Source organism: Chanodichthys erythropterus, chromosome 2 (genome assembly GCF_024489055.1).
Source record: "Chanodichthys erythropterus isolate Z2021 chromosome 2, ASM2448905v1, whole genome shotgun sequence".
Lineage (NCBI taxonomy): Eukaryota > Metazoa > Chordata > Actinopteri > Cypriniformes > Xenocyprididae > Chanodichthys > Chanodichthys erythropterus.
The window spans coordinates 1,011,570-1,037,426 of NC_090222.1; the positions used below are offsets into that span (position 1 = coordinate 1,011,570).

The 25,857-nt window shown below is 39.3% G+C and overlaps 1 protein-coding gene across 1 annotated transcript in view; it reads left to right on the top strand.

Annotated features, from left to right (window-relative positions):
- Positions 1–25,857, top strand: part of grik3 (glutamate ionotropic receptor kainate type subunit 3) — a 177,608-nt gene that overhangs the window by 75,870 nt on the left and 75,881 nt on the right. Inside the window, exons 2-5 of the mRNA XM_067391507.1 lie at positions 3,577–3,750; positions 6,138–6,395; positions 7,174–7,355; positions 14,190–14,243. Of these exons, the coding sequence (XP_067247608.1) occupies positions 3,577–3,750; positions 6,138–6,395; positions 7,174–7,355; positions 14,190–14,243 (668 nt within the window). The remainder of the gene's footprint in view (positions 1–3,576; positions 3,751–6,137; positions 6,396–7,173; positions 7,356–14,189; positions 14,244–25,857) is intronic.

The following is a 25,857-nucleotide window of genomic DNA, read 5'->3' on the forward strand; positions in this document are numbered from 1 at the left end:
GATTTCAAAATAAAAAATAAAAAATCCTAATTGGTCATGAGGGTGAGTGATTGACGAGTGATTGATTTAATTGCTGACATGTAACACTGCTTTATTGCTATCAGTGATGTTCATAAAATCACCCTTCTCTGACACATGTGGTGGTCAAAGCGCTAACATGACGCTTGTGTGGAAAGGTTGAAGCTAATGCTGGTGATTTGATCCCAGTGACCCTGCTGGCCAACATTATTCATTATTTCAGTAATTGTGTTGCGATTTACACCCTTACTTCACAGCTCTTTAAAAACGAGTGGATTGTAAAGAGCTCTACCGGCATCTGTATTAGTGAAGGTAGCAGCTGTAATGAGCACATGTTTTCTCTATCAGGATACAACCCAAGAGATTAATTAGGCCGCCTTTGTAAAGCTGTTTCAAAACAGGAAATTAGTTAATCTGAACTTAAACTGACTGATGTTAGAGAAAGATGTGCAAGAAATCTCAGATCAAAAGTTACAGCTCAATCTACATTCGGCCCCGTTTAGCACAGAGCCGTAAATATCCTGCACCATTAACTTGTCGTATCTATTTATTCGAAGAGATTCTCCTGATCGGAAACAGCGTTTGATGGAGAAGTCACAAGCGTTTTGCTTTATGGCTTGTATATCTGGAAATAAAGGCATTTACTGCGAAGCTATACACGGGGCGTTTTTTCTCCTCGCCGCAGCTGATCTCCCCTTTTTATTAAATCTATTTTAGTGCTTCCGAGCAATGCACATTTTATCCTCTTAATAGTCAAATTAGTATATACTCCAGCAATTACTTAATGTACTCTAATGAGATTTCCCCACAAAACGGCAGGATTCATTTATTTTAATGCGCCGGGCTCTTTCCAGGGAGTTTATGCATCATGTCCCTTCAGAAGTCAAGCAGCGCCGGAGTCATAAATAGCGAGCATGGCTCAACGGATGCTGCGCTGCTCTCCAGACTGTAGGCCTGTGATCTCCCCTGCAGCCTCGCACTTGAGCTCTTCTCCTCTGGGAGAATAACAGCCATGTTCAGGTTGTTCTTGACCTGCGCTGAGGTCTGACTCAAGAACTCTTAAATATTCATGCGTTTATGGATCTACATGCTATGGACTCTAAAAGCAGGATATTAAAAAGGAACGTTAAAGTAGCCCAAGGGTTATTCTGTGTTTGGCATGGTGTTTGTTATCTCTCAAATTCAGCAGGCACTTTTCACGAATAGGGTCGGTGTGCCATTGCTGTTTTTGTAGGGAAAAAACTATATGACATGTTAGATTATATAAGACAATTATGTAAGATTAACCCTTTCCCTGCCAGCATTTTTTTTTTTTTTAAATTGCCAGCCATTGCCAATGTTTTTGATCATTTTCACAAGAAATGTAATGCCCCCATAATATATATATATATATATATATATATATATATATATATATATATATATATATATATATTTGTTATATATATGTGAATATCTGAACATGTAATATCTCAAAAGAAAGAACACAACCTTTGCTTTTAAACAAACAAACAAAAACATTTTATTCTAGCTTCATGCATTTTTTTTATCAACACTTGAATGTGGGTATGTTTCATAAAATCATTTTGAACAAAAGCTGGGAAAATCACATACAATCACAAGACATGAGCAATGCTTTTATCACTTGTTTCTGCTTCTTCTTGGCCTGTGTTTTGATCCAGAGATTCTCTAGTCTTTCAGAAGATGTGTAATTGCGCCCCCTTCTGCATAACTGTGAAAACACTGAAAGGATCAAATTCCATCAATGGTGGGGAAAGAGTTAACATAGCATGACAATGCAGGAGATTTTAATGTGCCCCTATTTAGCTTTTTTTTGGATATTCCCTTTCATGCAGTGTGTAATACACAATATCTGTTTGTCAATGTAAAAGGTCTGCAAAGTTTCACAGATCAAATTGCAGATAAATGGAGTTATTGGCCCTGTCTCAAATGGCACCCTTCATGTGCACTTTCGGTCTTGTGGACTTACAATGGCCACTGCGTGCACGTGTCTGTTAAGTCCACAAGACCCTAGGGTGTCCCATTCGTCATTTAAGCTTAAAGAAGGGTGCTCGTGAGCGCCCCCTTTGCGGCTGCTATCCACCCTCGATGCGCACTTCTGCTGAGCCCGCAAGACTGTGAGCTACGGAGAGGACTTTACCCAGCAGTCAAAGTGGCATTACGTCGTGAAAGTGCGGACTCAGAGGAATACGGTGAGGGTTTAGGGTGCCATTTGGGACAGGGCCATTTCTGACACACGCTGTAAGCGGTCGACCAATCACAACAGACAGCATGGCCATTTGACCAAACAGAGAATAGACTGGTTTAGAGACACCATTTCAGACACTGAGATAAAAAAGCTGATGCTGCAATGGAGATTATGAGAATTTTTTTTTTACATTGGACACATGTAAACCTGCTGTAGGAGACTCCAAAACAAAACTAAGAACCTTTAAAATTGCATAATACAGTCACTTTAACAAATCCATTGTGTAAGCAATCTCATTAAACCATTCATAAACCCCATGTATAAAAAATGAATGAATAAATAAATACTGGATGGCGTCAAAACACATGTTGACACTGCTTGTCACGCTCATGAATTTTACCCCTGTTGTCAAAGGTATTGTAAGAAAAATTAGATAAAAATATTTATTCTTGATTTTATGGAAAAAGTAAGTTTATCAATAAATATAAACCAACATTTGGTCTCAAACTGACACTGTTTCAGTACTTGTTGCAACCAAGTTATTGTAGAAAATTTAAGTTTCAGACATTATTGTTTACTCTATTTGTGGAAAGTTCTAATAATATTTAAAATCCCAAATAGCATGAACTGATAATATGTGAAATTGAATTCTGTACAACTGAACAAACTTTGGTCTTCCAATATTTCTCTCTGCTCATATGTCTTTGGCTTCCAGACCGTCATATCACTGATATACCGTGGAAAGGTGAAGCAGGTCTAACAGTATTAATCCTCAAGGGCTGAAGATTGCTCAGCGTGCTCCAGATGTTATCATTTTATTGTTTTTATAGGGTTTCATTGCACACAAAAGTCAATAAACACAGAGTTTACTTCTCTAGCTCTTCTATTGGTGGAATTTCCTGGCCGTAAAATGCATTTCTCAAAATCTCCACAGATTGTTATGAAATGACAAAACGGCTTTAAACTTTCAAGCTTCTGTGCAAAAATCCTATCCACAAGCTATAGGCCGGCGTATGAATCTATTTTTTTATCAGGGAATGAAAGGTGACCTGTGGGCCTTAAAGAGGCAAGGTACCTTTGATGAGGCCATTTACTTTCCTCTTTCTCTCTTTCACTCTCCTCATCTCCATTATGGCCTTGAACTTTAAAAGCCTGAGCTGTGACTGCCAGAGTCTCTTTCTTTCTGCTGAGCAGATCGAATAGAGGTTCCTTAAGTACACAACCGAGCTCGCAGACAGCTCTAAATGCAAAACACCTCCAGAGGTTTGGACGTGAAGCCAGGCTTCATCTCCGGGTTCAGGTTTGGTTCATTTGACAGTGATTTCTCTTGTCTTTTTGTGTGTTTTTAGGGGGGATTTTTGAACAAATGGATGGACCTGTGGCACTCGTCAGCTCAGAGGAACTGGCCTTCAAATTCGCTGTTAATAACATCAACAGAAACAGGACGTTATTGCCCAACACAACGTTAACGTACGACATTCAGAGGATTAATATCTATGATAGCTTTGAGGCCTCCAGAAAAGGTGAGTAGTATGAGAATATAAAGGTTTTTGGCTGTGTTTAGACCACAAAAACAGCAAAAGGGGTCCCATTATGCTTTTTCAACTTTAGTTAGTGTGTAATGTTGTTCTTTGAGCATAAAAAAGATCTGCAAGGTTACAAAGCTCAAAGTTACAAAGCTCAAAGTAAAAAAAAATATATATATATATTTAACAGAATCCACTTTCCAAGAACTACAACGAACGCACCTTTGGACTACAACACGTTTTTTTTTTTAAGTTTTTCTTTTTTAGATTCATTTAGACAATCTCAACCCACAGAATTCGCCCCTTTTTTTGCAGATAAACATCCCGTGAAATCTGTGCTTGCAAAGTCTGTGCTTCAGATCCGTTCTGCATGATCCTCTTTTTTGTTAACATTGCTGGGGTCTGAATCTGGCTCGAATGTTTGAAATTGATGCCATCCTTAATTATTTACACCAGAGCAGAACTCGCTGTTATGGTGAGGTTCGTGACATTTCCCAAACATGTGCTAAGTCATGCCAATCACAACTCACTGGGCCAGCTAACCAATCAAAGCACATTTTGTATTTCGGAAGGAGGGGCTTCATTCGAGCCAGACTGGGAAGAGAGATGCTGTAATAATGTAAAGTATGTGAAACATAATGTGTTTTTTGAACAATTTAAGAATGAAAACATATTCTAGCTCACCACAAATCAAACTCAAGACGTCGTAAAAGGGCATAATAGGACGCATTTAAGCAAATGTTAACTATGTGTGTGTCCACACTGGATATGTTTGGTTTGATTAAAACAAACTCTGGTGCGATTGCTCTGTTAGTGTGCTTTCACACTTGGTTTGATTGCCTGGTCTGAACCCGAGATCGACTGCTCCCCCTCCCCCTGTCCACTTTGGATTGTGTTCACATTATATTATCCGAATCGTGGTGTGTTTGCATCATCAAAGCAGTGGTTGTTTACCCTGTTGCCTGGTAACAACAATGCAGGAGAAGGTGGCAAAATGCATAGCGTTGCTCACCTAACATTCAGACCAACCCCCATTTTAAAGACCTCATGTTCTTTATCAAAAAAACTGCAGTAAAGTAGTGAAACATTATTACAATATATATAAAGCTGATTTTTATTCCAACCTTCATTGTCACATTATCCTTCATAAATCATTATGATCTGATGATTAGGTGAGGAACCATTTCATATTATTATCAATGTTGAATAGCTGTGCTGCTGAGAGAGTGATGGATGGATGGATTGATGGATGGATGGATGGATGGATGGATGGATGGATTGAAGGATGGATGGATGGATGGATGGATGGATGGGTGGATGGATGGATGGATGGATGGATTGAAGGATGGATGGATGGATGGATTGAAGAATGGATGGATGGATTGATGGATGGATGGATTGATGGATGGATGGATTGAAGAATGTATGGATTGAAGAATGGATGGATGGGTGGGGGGATGGATGGATGGATGGATTGAAGAATGGATGGATTGAAGAATGGATGGGTGGATGGATGGATGGATGGATGGATGGATGGATGGATGGATGGATTGAAGAATGTATGGATTGAAGAATGGATGGATGGGTGGGTGGATGGATGGATGGATTGAAGAATGGATGGATGGGTGGATGGATTGATGGATGGATGGATGGATTGAAGAATGGATGGATGGATGGATGGATGGATGGATTGAATAATGTATGGATGGATGGATGGATGGATGGATTGATGAATGGATGGACTGAAGAATGGATGGATGGCTGGATTGAAGAATGTATGGATTGATGGATGGATGGATGGATGGATTGAAGAATGGATGGATTGATGGATGGATGGATTGAAGAATGGATGGATGGATGGGTGGATTCATTCATTCATTCATTCATTCATTCATTCATTCATTCATTCATTCATTCATTCATTCATTCATTCATTCATTCAACTTATTCTACTAACAGTAACCCTACCAGTCTAATAATGAGGATTAGTTAACATGTAGCTGCAAAGTTACTAATAGTTAGTATAATGTCTAAAGTGGAGTATCGAAATAAAGTTCAACCAAATAAATTAATGAATCAATAAAAATAGACGGCCAACCCCAACTTCATATTTTAATAGGAAGAAAGAAATGTGTTCATCAAACCATTTCATTGGTTCTTTAATATGTTTGGTTATCAGTTATCAACTACAACATTTTCTAAACTAATGAACTAATGTTTCATATCTTTGATATGTGTTAATATTCTCTGTATACGGATTGTCCAAACAAAACTCTGTTGGTGACAGAGTAAACATTTCCACAGCTTTATAGAGCCGTACAAAGGAATACTCTATATGCAGTGACATTTCTATTTTGACATTTCTCCCCGTCTGCTCTCGCCAGCGTGTGACCAGCTGTCTTTAGGTGTCGTTGCCATATTCGGGCCGTCTCATAGCTCCTCATCGAATGCTGTACAGTCTATCTGCAATGCCCTGGAGGTGCCACACATTCAAGTGCGATGGAAACACCACCCCATGGACAACAGGGATTCGTTTTATGCCAACCTGTACCCAGATTACTCTTCTCTGAGCTACGCTATCTTAGACCTGGTGCAGTTCCTCAAGTGGAAGACGGCCACCGTGGTTTATGATGACAGCACAGGTGAGAGTTTATGCTTGATGTCAAGAAGTGTGTCGCTGTAAACTGTGTTACCTGATGAAGCTAAAGCAGGGCCGTCACTCTTAGCAGTGTGTTTTACAGACTGTATGTCGGTGATAAGGAGCAGAAGTGTCTTAATGTTCCTGCTGCTGTCAGAATGAGTCTTCAGGCTTCGATATTCTAGAAACACTTTGAATCAAAGTAATAGAGCGATGCTGCTTCTGACAGGAACGGGAATGAAAGCAATTCATCTGAGATGCAAAATATGTGAAAAACATATTTATTTTAAAAATACAACCACGATAACTGTGTTAAATTGACTGTCTGCATTTGTAGTATATTTTTTCAGAGTTGTACCACCGACGGTAGAAGTTTACTCTAAACATTATGCATTATGGAAAATGCTCCCCATGCATTTTCCAATTGTTCTCCTTCCACATTTTGAATGGTTTCTTGTTGGTGGTCATTAGCTAATCTATCTTGGTCTTGATCAGCTGGTCAACTGGGTCTTTCAATAGCTACAAATATTCAATATTCAAAGGCTGTCCTACAAAGTGTTTCTGAAAAGTTGATTATCCATTCACAAGGCTGTTAATCCGCAAAGCAAACAATCCAAGTCATTTGAAAATGACCGAATGGTAGACCATCTTGTTCAAGCTGATTATGGCTGGTAGGCCACATTCAACCAACAACCACCCAGCTATCATGTTCAAAAACCTGCTTGACCACCCAAGGCTGGTTTGTAAGTAATTGACTCTGGTGCTCGACTCTTCTTGTGCAGGTTTAATCAGACTCCAGGAGCTAATTATGGCTCCATCCAGGTATAACATCAGGCTGAAGATCCGACAGCTCCCTCTGGACACCACGGACACCAGACCTCTGCTCAAAGAGATGAAAAGGAGCAGAGAGTTTCGCATTATCTTCGACTGCAGCCACATAATGGCTGCCCAGATCCTCAAGCAAGTGAGTTCACACTCTGTGAAAGTGATGCACACTCATATCATGCTATCCGATGACGTTCTCTCAGAACTCGAGTCTGTTTGAACTTTTAGACCAGATCTAGAGAAGCTGTATTGGATTTGGGACCTGACGTTTTAAATTAAATATGCTATATGCTTTTGCTGGAGGCCGAATGGAGATTAAACTCCACATACGTGCAAACATCTGCAGTTTAAACCTGGAGGAACTATTCCTTTTAGCTATCCTTAAAATCCATTTAATTGCGAAAACAAAATATTAAACCAAGTGGCATTTTTAAGCAGTTAGGTGATTTTTCTTTTGTTTGGCACCCTGATGAAAGCCTGTTTGAGCCGATGTGAGCGCCTGGCTGTGGATTTATGTTTTCATTTACAGGGAAACATCCACTGCTATTTTTTATTTATTTATTTATTTTTGTATTTTGTATCTCTTCCAGAGCACCCATAAAAATAAAGAAACCACAAGCTTATATTTAAAATCAGGATAAAATAATAGATATGATGCTCAAAATGAAGACAATATATTTAGCTCACCCCAAAATGATAAATATATTTAGTCACATAGTGGTTGTTAGCTGCTGTAGCTCTAGCATCACTAGTTTGAAGATGCTGTTTGCTGGGATGTTTTTTAGAGAGCCAAACATCAAAGGTGTGTGGGTACCTGAAGTGTTTGTGAGTTTTGCGTAGATGAAGTCTATGGCAGCACATCGAACCATGTAGTAAAATGTTGCAAAAGACCAAAGTATACTTCAAATTGTACTATAATGTTTAACTAAAGTTGAAATTATGAGACAGTAAGTCATGAGACAGAAAGTAAAAACTATGAGATAGTGAGAAAGTTATAATTATGAGATTTTTTTTCAAAACAAAATTATGAGATAAAGTCATAATAATGACTGGCAAAATATGACAAAATTGCAAAATCCAAGTCAATTATGAGATACTAAGTAAAAATTATGACAAAAAGTAAAAGATTAAGAGATAAAAGGCAAAATTATGAGAAAAAGTCATTGCCGTTTGACATAATTATGATTTTGTGTTATAATTTTAACCTATCATAATTATTACTTTTTTTTAATCTCATAATTAGGTAAGCAGAATGTCACCGTTTTGACTTTTGTCCTCACAATTATGACTCATAATTTCAACTTGTCATCTCATAATTATTTCTTAATATGTTGTAAATGTTGACCTTTCTTTAAATTATGATTTAGAATATCATAATTTAATTTTTGTTTAATTTTATAATTATTACTTCTACCCCAGTTTCACAGACAAGGCTTAAGCAGGTCCTAGACTAAAATGCATGAACTGATTTAACTGAAAACAACTTGTACTGACATATCTTAAAATAAGTCATAGTCAATAGTATCTCATCATTTTTAATCTCATAATTATTACTTAGAACATCATATTTTTTCCCTTTTTTCTCTCTCTCTTTTTTTTTTTTTTTTCTTAAGTATGACAGTATCTCATAGTTTGGTCCCACTTTATATTAGGTAGCTTTAACTACTATGTACTTACATTTAACTTAATTATTTGATCTATCTGCATGTAATTACATCTGTAATTAATTTCTGTAATTACATTTATAATTACACTGTTGACTCATCCCTTACACCTTACCCCTACCCTTAAACCTACCCATACCACCAAACCTGTCCCTAACCTTACCCGTATCCACCTCAATAAATAGCAGCAAAAGTGTTTTGCAATTCAATATGAACCCATTGTACTTATTTTAAGTACATATTAGTTAAGGACACCTAAAGTAGGACCCATAATTTCAACTTTTTATGTCATAATTATGATTTACCAAAGCACTTTTTTCTTTCTTGTTGCAGAAATGGGTTTCTACAGAGTATGCATGGTTAGAGAAATCAGGCTGTACCCATGTGTTATGTTGATGACAAAATTGACCCTAGACGTGTCTAAAAACGAATAGAACCAACCATCAAAAAGCTCCGTCTCTGACCGCACCACCTATACTGGTCATTAGCCATGGTCAGCATACATTAACTGTAATTTAAGTGTCTAAATACTTTTGTAGGGCCATTATTTAAAATTTTAAACTATATAAACATTATATATTATTTCTTATCTTGATCAGCCTAAAATATAAATACATTAAAGGAACACTCCACTTTTTTTGAAAATAGGCTCATTTTCCAACTCCCCTAGAGTTAAACAGTTGAGTTTTACCGTTTTCAAATCCATTCAGCCGATCTCCGGTTCTGGCGGTACCACTTTTAGCATAGCTTAGCATAGTGATGATACGGCAGCAAAGTTCCTTTATTATTACGCCGGAATGAGAGTATAGTTCCTAGCCATATTGGCCTAGAAAATCACAACTTTCCGTCGGTCTTAGTACACGATGTAACTACAGAAGAGTCAAGTTGTAAATAGGAAAAATATCAAAACTCTTTGGTCATTTTTAAGCGTGATGCTAACGGTCTAATCAGATTCAATGAACTATGCTAAGCTATGCTAAAAGTGGTACCGCCAGAACCGGAGATCGGCTCAATGGATTCGAAAACGGTAAAACTCAACTGTTTAACTCTAGGGGAGTTGGAAAATTAGCCTATTTTCAAAAAAGGTGGAGTGTTCCTTTAAGCAAACACCAGGATGTCAGGTCTTGAAAGAAATCAGTATTTTTTTGTACAGTACCGTAGATGTGAAGAGAAGATTTAGGTGGTTCATTCACAAACTAGTCCTTGCAACAAAACAAAAGCATGTCTGATCTCACCCGTGTTTACCTCGGGTCAAATGAGGATTGAATATGTATTTCTGTTTATATCTGAGACAAAACCCTGTCTAAGCAGCTACCGCTTTAAACCTTTTCAAAATATCTCAAGATGTTATTTTGCTCTTCTTTTCATTCAGCATTGACGCCTCTGCATATAACTTCCAGGTTTAACTGTAGGCTGTATTATTTCCCATTTGATCAGACGAAAAAGTTGTGTCATTCTCTGTGGCCCGAGTCCTCTTAATAAGCTTAGTCCTGCGGTCACCTGTCTGCAACCTGTCTGCGGCTCGTTTTTCTCTGTCAGCCTCTCCTGAACTTCTGTCGTGCATGTTCTCCCCCTCAGGCCAAAGAGAAATAGGAAATGCAGTCGGACACAGAGCCTGTCTGAGACGTCTGTGGGCTAAATCCCAGTAGTCTTTAAAAGGCAGTCTACGCTTGTGTGTGTGTGTGTGTGTGTGTGTGTGCACGAGGGGGACTGGGAGATATAGAAAGTACAGGCACAGACATAGAAGGGACTATTTCTGCAGCCTTTCGGAAGAACTGAAACAGTTTCTGACTTTTCCACAAACTTGAGTGATTATGGTTTAGAAGAGGGAGAAGAGCTCAGCATAACCTTGGGTTTTCCTCATGGCAGATGGCATAATTAAAGCAGACATATGAGCACCAAGGGAAAAGTGAACATTTGTATGTGACCAATAGGCCCATGTAAAACAATCATTAGGGCCCTATGATTTCCAAAATATGGAAAACTCCACTCATAAAAATGGAATTTATTGTATAACATGGAATGTCATTGATTTTGGACAAATTTGGATGAATAAATAAAAAGTAGAGCTGTACACATCATCAAATCGTGATATGGACCAGTGTCTTTGACTATTAAAGGGATAGTTCACCAAAAATGAAAATGATCCCATGATTTACTCACCCTCAAGCCATCCTAGGTGTATATGACTATCTTCATTCAGCTGAACACAATCAAAGATATATTTAAAAATATATATCCGGGCTCTTCCAAGCTTTATAATGGGAGTGAACGGGGGGCGAGATTTAAAAGTCCAAAAAAGCACATCCATCCATCATAAAAGTAATCCATACGACTCCAGGGGGTTAATAAAGACCTTCTGAAGTGAAGCGATTAGTTTTTGTAAGAAAAATAACCATATTTAAAACTTTACTAACAATAATATATAGCTTCCGGCAGACGACCATGCATATTGATTTGGGCGTAACCCCTGACCCCTGATGAACGCAGAAGCGCAGAGCAAAACAAAACACCGGTAATGAATTAGAAATCTAAAACGAGAATTTTTAAAGAGAAATGTCAGAAGAAGAGCTTGAGTTTGAAAAATAACAGGATGGATGGAAAGAAGCACCTGTCAGGAACACAAAACGAAAATCTAAAAAATAAAAAAAAGTAGGGATGGAGACGTTAAAATGAAGATTTCCTTACAAAATGGGCCCTTACAGATAAGAATAAACAAAATAATGGAGATGATTGTTAGTCGAGGATGTGTGGAAAGAGCTAATTCAAGAAGTTTGTAGTGGTTCTTCTGTGTGGGTGCAAAACCGCAATTGAAAAACGTAACTTTATTCTTCAGATAAACCTTGAATCATTATTCCCGAATTTGGTTGTGTTGGCTTGGGATATCTCTATATTCGATGGGCTCTATATATTCCAGCCACCAGCGTGAGTTTTTTTGAGGCCACAGTTTTTTATTTAGAACATTATTTTACAACGTATTAATTCATTGGCGACGCGTCATACAGCCATGCAGGCAACACGTTTATTTTTCCTTTTTATTCAAAACATTGAATATATAACTTGTTAACTATATCATGAATTGTATGATATATTCCGATTGTCAAATATGTGGAAGTGAATGTGTGTTGTTTAAACACCTTTAATGATCATGTTAGTTGATAAAACACACCATGAGTTTTATTGCTTATGAATTTCCCAGATTTTATATACCAGGAGGTTAAGATTTTTCGTGGCAAGGAGCTCTAAACAATCCCCTTGTGAGATCATTTTTTTATAAGGTTTACATTATAATATAATAAAATATTTAAGTATTTAAACTGATATACAGTATTATATCAGTTTAAATGCTTCCATTTGTTTTAATATATTATATAGTGAAAATATAGTTATCTAAACATCCCTGAAACCCACAGCACCACCACACACAATAATCTATTTAAACTGAGGTATATCACTGAAATATTTTGAGTTTGCACGCTACACCTGGTGGGTGTGTGATTGTAAATGCCTCAGAGTTTTGTTAGCATTCTGTGCCCATCATCCACTTTTCATTAAAACATGACGTTTCATTTCACATTTCTTTTCGTTTCGCGTTGCCTCTCATGTTGGTGTTTTTAGTTCGCAAACATGACAGTATTCTTACCGCGACGGATTTGGGTCAGGGCCAGCCAGCTCACACGCGCTCAGTTGTTCTCTTTCTATGAAACCTGTAAACCGCATTCACCGGTTCCAACTCTATAGCGACAATAACTCTATAGCGGTTGTCCAGAGCACTGCAATTATTTCTCATTTAAACTACTACAATCATTTTCATGTCTGTTCTCTGTGCAGCAATTATTTCTTCTGCGCAGCCACGGCTTCAGGAGCTTAGAGGGAACATTGATGAAAAGCATTGAGTGTGTCCGTCTATGGCTTTTCTCCAGCCAAAGAGCGAAAGCTAGTTTAGCACTGAACATTCTAATCACACCGCGTCAAAGGGTTAAAATCAGTCGTGTTTCGGGTGTGGATGGGGGGGATGTTAACTAATAAATTATTTAAATTTCTAATTAAACATCCAAATAAATAAATAAATAAATAAAATCATCTGGAAGAAGGGGGCCCAAAATTATGTCTTGCATACCCTTAATGGCGCCCCGGTTGGATGGATGTACTTTTCAAAATCTCACCCCCCATTCACTACCATTATAAAGCGTGAAAGAGCCAGGATATTGTGTTCGTCTAAAAAGAAGATAGACATATACACCTATTATGACTTATGGGGTGAGTAAATCATGGGATCTTTTAATTTTTTCGGTGAACTAAACTATCCCTTTAAGCTGCAAAAAGACTTTGAAATCTCAAGTCGACTTGTTCTGCGTGTTCGTCTACTGCAAATTCACAAGCAGCGAGACGCTCATGGTGTTTTCAGCATCTGCCGTCTCACTATATGAGGACATGAACACATGAACTTCCTCTCCAGAGCTCACGAGCATTTCATCATTTCATTTGATAAAACAGTCCTCAGATACACAGAGAAACTCAAAGAGCTTCACTACAACCCGCCAAAATAAACGTTTAACTTGAAGAAATATAACAGAAATGTATTACTACTGTACAGTAGAATGTACTTCACAAATTAATAATAACAATAATAAGACCGTTAATTAAAACATTCTTAAGGAATATCACACTATATCATTTATTTTTTTTATCCATGTTTTAAGTTAAACAGTAAACATCTGTTGAATGAAATGAAAATGAAAGGAATTGTTAACATTTAATTAAATTCCATTTCAAAAGAATGTTTTGTTGTTGTTGTTGTTGTTGTTGTTGTTGTTTTGCATTCATTATACATTTTTATTAAATTCAAACAGAATGTCTGAAGAACAAAAAAAAAAAAAAACTCACTGGGCACTATTATTGTTAAGATTTTAATTATTAAATATTATTAAATATTTACAGTTTTATAAACATTTTTATTACTATTATTATTATTATTATTATTAAAATTTAATTAAACCATTAAAATGTATCCATAAAACTGAAACCGTTTTTTGGGTGAAGTATCCCTTGAATGGCCCTTAGCACTATTAGAAGCTAGCTGTGCTCGCAGTTGTGCCGTATAGAAACACAGGCAGAGAGAGACATCGATGGATCAACAGAGTTGAGTAGTTCTTTATAGTTCCGCTATTCTGATTCGATCTCATTTGTTGTACATTGTTTGTGTTGGCTGCCACAATGATTGCAAATTACTCTGACATGACATAGTGACCTTTTTCATTGTTTTTTGTTTGTTTTTTTTCCCTACCCCACCCCTCCTCTTCCTCCAGGCCCAGATGATGGGGATGATGACAGAGTACTATCACTACATCTTCACCACTCTGGTAATGTACCGCAGTACTAACAGCAAATTGAATGTCATTTGTTCCTGTGCTGCTCCCTCTTTATTTTTTGATGAATGGCTTTTAATTGCAGATGAGCTTTGGATCCAGTCTGCAATATCAATTTCACTTGACAAAACAGCCTTAATGGAGTTTCCGCCACCCCAGTGTAAACATTAGCCCTTCCCTCAAGCTCAAATCAACAAAACGTCTTTGAAAAGCCTCTACAAAGGCAACAAAGTGATTGACAATTGTGTGCTACCTCTGGATTCTGAAGCTCATGAAGTTTAAATTGATGCTCATGACGTTTTTATTAAAAATCACTGTTTTCAAAGATACCCTTCCTGCCTTCTGAAAATGGCCACACCACTTCTCTTGAACACATCTCTTCAGCACATTTTCTTTACTTATTGAATTTTTGTGTTACCACAACAATCACACTACGATCATGAGACATCATGCTGATGTGATATCGGGTCTGGATTTGAACCCAGGGTTTTCTGTTTTCATGCCGTGTCTTTCTAGGTGAACTTCTAGGTGAAAACAATTGTATTGTTGTTATTTTATCATTCCTGAGATGACCTAGTAAATCAAGAAAAGTCAACAGTGATGTATTTGAGCTAATAGTTCAGGACTGTCCTCAGAACAGGCCATCATATATTACGACCAGTCTAGGTTTAATCGCAATAAAAACAAAAGGAAAAGGAAAAGGGATGCCTTCCCCAGTCGTCAGACCAAAAAAAAGAAACATGGAAAATTGATGGACAAAATAAAACACTAGATTCAGGATTCAAGAAAAACGATTGACGTTTTATTAAGATGAAAGGAATTATGTGATAAACATTTGAAAGTTTCCAGGATAACTTAAACCAGTGGGTGCATAAACTTCAGGAAGACCCAAGGCCCAAAATAACAAACAAAACGGGTAATAAAAAAAAAACAAGAATATCCAAAATAACTTCCCTCAATGTATCAAAATAAAAATACAACAAATTACCCTTACTACCCTAGCAAAAACAGAGCGAACTTAGTTTCAAAAGAAAAGGGCAGGTCATCCCTACAGAACACCTTCACTGTAACCAAAAAAAACATAATCAAGGTTAATGCACAACATAAAAAAAAAAGGTGGTCTGGCGGCTGGAGAAGAGGCAGGAGAGGTGCGACTGGCCCGAAGCCGCAACAACTCGCCGGCAGGAAACGGAAGAGATGGTTTTAAACCCTTGCTCAGTAATTGTAACCCAATCCCGGCAGAGAGAGGTGGAGCCATCCCGTGATATCCCGCTTGACAAAAACAAAAAAAAAAAAAAACACACACACACACACACATATAACAATAAACCAAATAAACAATATACAGGATTACACAGTTCCGTAACACCCCCACCGCTAAAAATCAACGCACAGTTGATTACACCGCACGAGACAAAGTATCGGCCAAAACATTTTCTTTTCCTTTCTTATAGCGAATGTCTAGATTAAACTCCTGTATGATTAATGCCCAACGCATTATACGTTGATTAGAATTACGCATGCGGGACAGAAAAACCAACGGGTTATGGTCTGTGAATACCACAAGGGGTAATGAACTTGACCCCACATACACCTCAAAGTACTGTAATGCCAGCAATAACGCCAAAGCTTCCTTCTCGATTGTGCTGTAATTCAACTGATGCTTCAGAAATTTCCTTGAAAAATAACACACAGGGTGATCAACTCCATGCACATCCTCCTGTAGGAGAACGGCACCAGCGCCAGTAGCGCTTGCGTCCACATCCAGCTTGAATGACGTCGAAAAATTAGGGGCAGAGAGTACCGGCGTACTGCACAGTAGTGACTTAACAGCCTCAAAGGCAATTTGACATTCATCAGACCATGCATAATCTTTATTCTGACAAAGCAAGTTGGTCAAAGGTAACACCACATCAGAGAAATTTTTACAGAATCCTCGATAGTATCCTGCCATACCAAGGAAACGTCTCAACTGCCGTTTAGTATTCGGAACAGGAAATTGTACAATAGCCTGCACTTTGGCGGCCACAGGACGAACTTCACCTTGACCGACCTGCTTGCCCAAATACGTCACTGTAGCCCTTCCAAACTCGCATTTTGCGAGATTTAGAGTCAAAGAAAATGCTTGTAACCGATCAAACACCATACGAAGGGTTTTTAGATGTTCATCCCAGTCAAAAGAGTACACCACAATGTCATCGAGGTATGCGTCGCAGTTAGAAATGCCCGACAGCACTTTATTCATCAGGCGCTGAAACGTGGCTGGAGCGTTTCGCAACCCGAACGCCATAACGGTGTACTGCAGTAAGTTATCGGGCGTGACAAAAGCTGAGACTTCGGCTGCGCGAGGAGTTAAGGGCACCTGCCAGTAGCCCTTAAGTAAATCCAGCTTCGAAACGAAAGTAGCTGAGCCCACCCTGTCTACACAATCCTCCATACGAGGCAGGGGTATGAATCCGGCTTCGTAATCGCATTGACTTTTCTATAATCAGTGCAAAAACGAGCAGTGCCATCACTTTTCGGAACGATGAGACAGGGGAACTCCAAGCGCTGGAACTCGGAACAGCCAAGCCATTGTCCAGCAGATACTTCACCTCCTCCTGCATTACCTGACGCTTAGTCGGATTCACCCTGTAAGCATGCTGTTTAATTGGTGGGTGATCTCCAACGTCAATGTCATGGCATACTGCAGTCGTTCGGGAGGGTACATCAGAAAACAGAGTTAAATATGTCTGGATTAGATGACAAATATCTGCTCGAGGGGCTTCAGACAGATATAACAAATGAGACCTCAAATCTTTAAGAATCTCGGAGTTTTGCAAACGAGCGCCGGTGACAGAGACACTTCGTATTGTCAAACCATCTGTGTCAGGACAATCAGAGACAGGCACAGGTTTAACAGACACAGGTACAGATGGAACAAGAGAACTCTTCACTTCGCTGTCACGCGGAACATACAGCTTCAGCATATTTACGTGACAGACGCGAGTTTTCCTTTTACGGTCAGGTGTACGAATTACATAATCCGTTTCATTAAGTTTGGCATCAATCACATACGGGCCAGAAAACTTCGCCTGCAACGCTGAACCAGGAATAGGGAGCAAAACCAATACCATGTCGCCCTGATTAAAAGAGCGTGCAACAGCTTTTTTGTCAAATCGTGTCTTCATTTTTCCTTGAGCAGAGGCCATGGAGACACGAGCTAATTCACACACACGGTGCAACCGTTCACGAAATGAACTAACATAATCCAAGATATTAATAGCATCACTGGATTTACTACCCAACATTTTTTCTTTCAGTAACTTTAGCGGGCCCCTCACTGTATGGCCGAAAACTAATTCGGCGGGACTAAAGCCGAGCGATTCTTGCTGAGTCTCACGAACAGCAAACAATAATAGGGGTAAACCCTCATCCCACTCATTTTCAGACTGAGTACAAAAAGTACGCAACATTGATTTTAAAGTTTGGTGGAACCGTTCCAGCGCGCCCTGCGATTCTGGATGGTACGGGCTGGATACTTCATGTTTTATATCAAGCTGAGATAACACTTGTTTAAATAACCGAGACATAAAGTTTGTGCCCTGATCAGTCTGCACAACCTTTGGTAAACCAAAGGTAGAGAAGAACTTCGTTAAAGCTCGCAAGATTCCCTTGGTTTTTATAGAGCGTAAAGGCACAGCTTCCGGGAAACGGGTATTAGAGCACATCATAGTTAGTATAAACTTATGTCCGGACTTAGTCCTTGGCAAAGGACCAACACAGTCCAGAATCACCCGTTCGAACGGCTCACCTACTACGGGAATGGGGCAAAGAGGTGCTGGGGAAATTGACTGATTCGGCTTGCCCACAATTTGACAAGTATAACATGACCGACAGTATTTCGCCACATCTGATCTCAAACCGGGCCAAAAGAAGTGACGCAAAATGCGGTAGTATGTTTTCGTAACTCCCAAATGACCTGAAAAGCTGTGGTCATGAGCCAACATCAACACGTGAGAGCGAAACTGAGTGGGAACCACTTGTTGGCGCTGCCATCTCAATTAGAGCTAGGTAACCGGTAACATGACGAAGGATTAACTTACAACTCAGACATTATCTGGCGTTTAGCCTGCACACTCGCACAAGAGAGCAGCGGCCTTTTTATTAATGATTGCACACCTGTGTATATTACTCCTCCCACTTCATTAAAACAGATCACAGTCAATTAAAGAACACATACAATTACATATGTCAACACCCCCATTTGTTCTTAAATTGACAGAATATAACAGTGCATCACATACATACATTTCCAAATTACAATTAATTCTTCACACTCCAAATAAAAAACACACAAATTTATCCATCCTAGCCTTAGACACAGATTTTGTTAAAATGTCTGCCACCATATCAACTGTAGGACAATAATGAAGAATTATTTTGCCGTCATTCAGTACAGATCGAACAAAATGATACCTTATGTCGATATGCTTACACCTTTGTCGACACACCGGATTCTTTGAAAGTGCAATAGCACCCTGATTGTCCTCAAAAATAGTCACTGGTGCATATTCAAGTACATTGTCCATTCCATTGATTAGATTGGTCAGATACAAACTTTCTTGTGCAGTAGCTGATAAAGCCATATATTCAGCTTCACATGAGGATAAAGCAACAGTTTGTTGTTTCTTAGATTTCCAAGAAATAACAGGCCCATTCTTGGACAAACTGAAACAGTAGCCAGTAATACTATGCCTGTCATTCAAATCTGCTGCCCAGTCTGCATCGCTATAAGCCACAAGTTTCAGATCTACATCACTTCTCTTATAACATAATTCCAAGTCTGCTGTACCTTTCAAATACCTCAACACATGTTTAGCAGCCACCCAATGTTGTTCTTTTGGTGCCCTTAGATATTGTGACAATTTACTAACAATGAAGCTCAAATCTGAGCGAGTACTTGTCATCATATAGATTAAACTGCCAATCACTTCTCGATACCTCTTTAGGTCAACAGGTTCACCATCATTGTCAAATTTTACTTTGATTTCACATGGGGTTGACCTTGGTTTGCAGTGAGTCATATCAAATCTCTCCAAAATTTTTAAAATGTATCTTTCCTGATTCATTTTTACTTTACCATGTTCTTGCGTAAAGTCAATGCCTAAGAAATGTCGAAGTTTTCCCAGATCTTTAACTTTAAATTTAATTCCCAACATTTCCTTCACATCTCTGAGTATTTGATCATTACTCGCTGCAATGATGAGATCATCAACCCAAATAATCAGTATGACTCTTTTTTTGTCATTTTGTTTACTGTAAACACAATAATCTGCTGAATTTTGAACAAAATCATTTTCAATTAAGAAATCATGCAGCATCTTGTTCCAATTTCGTCCTGATTGTTTCAGACCATACAGTGATTTATTGAGCTTACATACCAATTCTTCTCCTGTTTTTAACTCAACTTCAAATCCTTCAGGTTGCTTCATATAAATTTCACAATCTATAGGAGCATGCAGATATGCAGTTTTAACATCCATCTGATGTAACTTCAAATCATGTTGTGCTGCAAGCTGCATTAACACACGTACTGAAGTTACATCAGCAGTCGGTGAAAATGTCTCGTTATAATCAATACCTGCCACTTGACTATAACCCTTTGCCACATACCTGGCTTTATATATTCTCCCATCAGGATTTTCCTTTATAGCATAAACCCATCTTCCCCCTACTGCCCGTTTACCTTCTGGTAGGGTTGTTAATGTGAAAGTATCATTCTCTTTCAGAGAGTTCATCTCATCTTCCATAGCTTCAACCCACTGCTCTGAATTTAAAGAGCCTAAGGCTTCCTTCAATGTCTGGGGAACATCACATGCAACACGATAGCAATAGTCAATAGTCAATGGCTGATCTACATCATCTTTAACCTCATAATCATAGTCTGCAAAGTACTGGGGGGTCTTCTTTCTCTTTTTGGATATCTAGTACCTAGATCACTCTCTTTTTCACCCTTTGTACTGACTTCACCCTCAACTTTCATTTCTTGTGGAATCACTTTAGACCTATCTAGTTTTGGTACTAAGGTTTCAACCTCCCTCCTGTATTCCAAATATTCATCCACATCCTCCATTGTCTGAGTATCCCTTTCATTTGTACTCTTTGTGACAAACTTCACCAGTCTACTCTTGAGCACTCTCCCTGTGTCTGGATAGAAAACAAGATAAGCAGGGCTATTTTTGTCATAACCAACAAATATACCCTTTTCACATCGCTCATCCAACTTTTTCTTGTCATACTTGTATGCATAACACTCTAACCCAAACATTCTCATTTTGGATAGATCAGGTTTTTTCCAGTTATCAGATAGTATGGAGTTTGTCCCAGACGTCTATTATAACATCGGTTTCTAATTATAGCAGCGGTCTGTACTGCATATGTCCACAATTCTTTTGGTAATTTACTCTCAATTAGCATACATCTTGCCATTTCAAACAAAGTCCTCCAAGCTCTTTCAGCTGTCCCATTTTGATGGGGTGAATAAGGAGCTGAGGTTTCATGTCTAATAGCATTTTTGCTGAGCAATGACTGAAATACAGAAGATGTAAACTCCGTTCCATTATCTGATCTAATACATTTGATTTTACCATATGGTGCAACATCAGCAATGAATTTCTCAGTAGCCTTGGCAGTGTCACTTTTGTTCTTCAAAAAATAGGTAAACACAGCTCCTGAATAGTCATCTGTGAATGCTAAGGCAAATCTGAACCCATCTTTCCCTGCTGGTTCTATAGGACCAGCCAGATCTGCATGAACAAGTGCAAATACTTCTTTTGCTTTCTCATCTAGATCTCTATTTCTGTTCTGAGCAAATTTGCCTTTTACACACACTTCACATTTCAAATTGGATCTGTCAATTTTACCTCTAATTTTCATCCCATCTGTAACATTCTCCAACTTTAACACATCATCATAATTACAATGACCCAGTATTTCATGCCATGTCTGAATATCATAGCAGGCGTTACACTCATCAATCTCATTAGCAACAGTACTCAAATAAAACAGTCTGTCATACATATGAATATCAAAAGTTGTACCATTTTTGTGAATGAGTCGATTCTGTCCCTCTTTGAAGATTACTGTCGCTCCGTGTGAAATTGCCGCTTTGACGGAAAAGATGTCTTGAGAAAATGATGGCACATAAAGTGCCTCCGTCAACATCATGTCCACAATGCGGCCATTGCTATTTCTCAAACGCAATTTAGCGGTACCTTTCTTCAGCGCGATACCACTGGCCCGCTCTCCATCAGCCAGCTCCAAAATGTGGCTCTGAGGCTTGAAACTTAAGTCGAAATCCACGAATTTCTCAATGTCCGTAACGATGTGTTTAGTAGCTCCAGAATCCACCATGAGGCCTTTCATTTCCACTCCATCAATCGGAACTTTATTCACCTGCTCCACCATAAACGCAAATGTGTGATCCTCCTCTTCATCCACCGTTTGCTTCACTTTATCCCGCTTTCTTCGACGACAGTGCACGTCTTTATGTGAGGTGCTTTTACAGAAACTACACCATTGTCTCCGTTCCCCGCGCTCCCCAGCAACCACCGTGCACTCCGCGGCTTTGTGACCTTTCTGGCCACAGTTGTAACAGGTGAGTCTCGTACTCCAATGGTCCCTTCCTTTAACTTTCATTACGCTGTCCTCTCCCGAACCAGCAATGCCAAACTTCTCTGTGCTTTCATAGCTCCTCAGTTTTACTTTAAAGTCGGCAAATGTTAGTTTTTCATCACTCTGCGTAATAAAAATAGAGAATGGTTTGGAAAGTATCGGGCAAACCCTTTAGAATCATGGCAGTCAATAAATCATCGCTCAAAGTCTCTCCCGCATTCCGCAATGCTGTGATGGCAGTCTCTGCGCGAATGATATAATCTGTAACGGTTTCATTTACACCTTTCTGAAGAGATGTCAACTCCGTATACAAACTTATCACACGTGGCTTCCCCTTGCCAGCGTAGTGATCTCTCAAAATCTGTAACGCCTTTTTGCCATCATCCGCAGCCTCTCTCATCACAAGCGACATACTCTTATCATCTAATAATTGGATCAGAACTGCATATGCCTCTTCATTTTTACTGTCGTCTTCCTCCTCCGCGCCCTCATCGTCCACGGCAGAGGCTTCACCCAATATGGTGGATTTCAAACCCAGAAGACGCAAATGTGCCAGAAACTTTGTTTCCCACAGTTCATAATTCTTTTCATCTCCGTCGAAACATAAACGGTTCCATCGGTTCCCAAACTCTTTACTGGGCCCATAACCTGTTGGCGCTGCCATCTCAATTAGAGCTAGGTAACCGGTAACATGACGAAGGATTAACTTACAACTCAGACATTATCTGGCGTTTAGCCTGCACACTCGCACAAGAGAGCAGCGGCCTTTTTATTAATGATTGCACACCTGTGTATATTACTCCTCCCACTTCATTAAAACAGATCACAGTCAATTAAAGAACACATACAATTACATATGTCAACACCACTATCTGATAGACTGCATCAGCTTCACATTCAGAAATTGCTGGTGTTCTTTTTCGCATCAATAACCCCTCATCCCAAAAATAAGCTACAGGTCTCTCCAACACATCTTCCTTTTTCACAACGGCAGCTCTGCAGCGAGCCAGTGAATTATCATGTTTTTGCGCATTCGCTAGAGTGACCCTATCAATAGTCGAAGACAGATCAATTTCAGCACCAGGTATAATGGACAGCGACTCAGCATGCTTACACTCTACCGCTACGGGGAATTCCTGGCCAACATCAGCGCTATCAGAAGAAGCCAGGAAGCTATCTGAAAGTTCCACCACGTCACTATATTTACGTGACTGCGCTCGCGTAATCACGCATGCAGGAAATACGGAAGTTAAGTTCGAAACTGAGTCTACAACATCTCGTGGTTCAGAAAGCGGATCCTCAATTACTTCGGGAAACGGCAATACTTTTCCACCCGCGAGGGTCATTACCGAGAATCAAATCAACCCCTTTAATAGGTAGTTGCGAACGAACAGCAATTTTAACGAGACCGGAGACAAGGTCAGATTGAATGTTAACATAATGTAAAGGAACTCTGACTATTCCTAGTTCAATCCCTTGAACCAGCACATCGGAACCACAATACGAATCCATAGTAAACGGTAGAATACTGCCCAGCACAAATGACTGAGCCGACCCAGTATCTCTGAGAATGCGAATTGGGATCTTATCTCCCTCTTGTCCAGTAAAAAAAACTACACCGCTAGAAACAAACGGGTCATATCCAGGATCAACTCCTTGCACATCAGAATCAGCTGGCGGACTCGTAACGCGAACAAACCCTACACCCTTCGGTGCCTGACGTTTTGGAGACTGATTTTTCTTTTTCAAAGCGGGGCAACCAGCAATGAGGTGACCAGCCTCATGACAATAGAAACACTCACGTGTTTCACCCTGATTCGGTATAGCAATTTTTACAGTTTTCGAATTCTTTTCAGCTCCAGTTTGAGAAGATTCACGGCGCGCAGACGGAACAAAAATATTTTTATGGGTCAATACAAATTCATCAGCTGAAACAGCTGCTTGCGCTAACGTGTTTACTTTCTGTTCATTCAAATGTAACACAATCTTGTCCGGCAACGCGTTTTTAAAATCTTCCAACAACACGAGCTCACGAAGCTGCTCAAAGCTATTTACCTTGCTGGACTGACGCCATTTATCAAAAAGAGTTCCCTTTTCACGGGCGAACTCAACAAAAGTCTGGTTGGCGGCTTTCAAATGTCCACGGAACTTTTGACGGTAAGCTTCGGGGACAAGCTCGTACGCCCGAAGAACCGAGGCTTTCAAAACATCATACTCTAAACTCTCCTCGATAGACAGAGCTGCACAAACTTCTTGAGCTTTACCAGTCAGTTTGCATTGCAGCAAGAGTGACCAAATCTCTCGTGGCCAATGCAAAGCGACAGCTATACGCTCAAACGCGCTGAAGTAAGAATCAATCTCAGCTTCTCTAAAAGCAGGGACTAAACGAATCTGCTTACTGATATCAAACTCACCCGTACTTGTAGGGTATGGGTGCGGAGCAGGAGAAACAACGGATGGAACGCTCGCAGAAATACTGGGTACAGACGCTATAGGGGTTTGTGATACACTCACCGGCACAGTCGAGACGCGGCGAGCTTCGAGTTCACACTGCCTGACGCGCAGAAGCTGTGTATCGTGTTCTTGCCGCTTAACTTGTAAATCAAGCTCTTTAAGTCGTATTGCCAATTTCAGATCTTCTGTTTTTAGACCTACCAATGGATCTGGATCTGCCGTCGGAATTTGAACTGAAGCTTCTGCTCCGACATCCCGTAACTCTGGCTCGATTTTCAAAACCCCCGCCGTCACCAAATTTTCCTGCACCACATCTCTTATTGCCTGTTTAGAAGCTACTTTAGATACAGCTATATCATAATAATCAGCAACAAGAATTAAATCAGATTTACGGCATGAACGCAAAGCCCCTACAGTAGGACACTGCTTAAAAGCCTCGATACTAAACTCCATAATTACTCCCCCCTTCACAAGTAAAAACCGCCAATCAGACAATAAAGCAAAAATACTCACCAGCAAGGCAAATCATACTTACGAATCCGATGAAATGGACGAGCCCCCAATTTATTACGACCAGTCTAGGTTTAATCGCAATAAAAACAAAAGGAAAAGGAAAAGGGATGCCTTCCCCAGTCGTCAGACCAAAAAAAAAGAAACATGGAAAATTGATGGACAAAATAAAACACTAGATTCAGGATTCAAGAAAAACGATTGACGTTTTATTAAGATGAAAGGAATTATGTGATAAACATTTGAAAGTTTCCAGGATAACTTAAACCAGTGGGTGCATAAACTTCAGGAAGACCCAAGGCCCAAAATAACAAACAAAACGGGTAATAAAAAAAAAACAAGAATATCCAAAATAACTTCCCTCAATGTATCAAAATAAAAATACAACAAATTACCCTTACTACCCTAGCAAAAACAGAGCGAACTTAGTTTCAAAAGAAAAGGGCAGGTCATCCCTACAGAACACCTTCACTGTAACCAAAAAAAACATAATCAAGGTTAATGCACAACATAAAAAAAAAAGGTGGTCTGGCGGCTGGAGAAGAGGCAGGAGAGGTGCGACTGGCCCGAAGCCGCAACAACTCGCCGGCAGGAAACGGAAGAGATGGTTTTAAACCCTTGCTCAGTAATTGTAACCCAATCCCGGCAGAGAGAGGTGGAGCCATCCCGTGATATCCCGCTTGACAAAAACAAAAAAAAAAAAACACACACACACACACACATATAACAATAAACCAAATAAACAATATACAGGATTACACAGTTCCGTAACACATAATTCCTGTTTCCACACCTCTAAAAGTCCTTTAGGACCTAATTAATCTAGTAAGGCACTGTAGTAAATTGTGTATTTATTCTCAGATTGTTGCGATACAAAGTAACAGTACTAAGTAATTTGTTTTCTTGACTATAACAACGTGTCTTAACCAGATTCAGCAACAAGCAATTCTTCTGTCCACATTGAAAGCAAAAGTGCTGCCCAATGCAT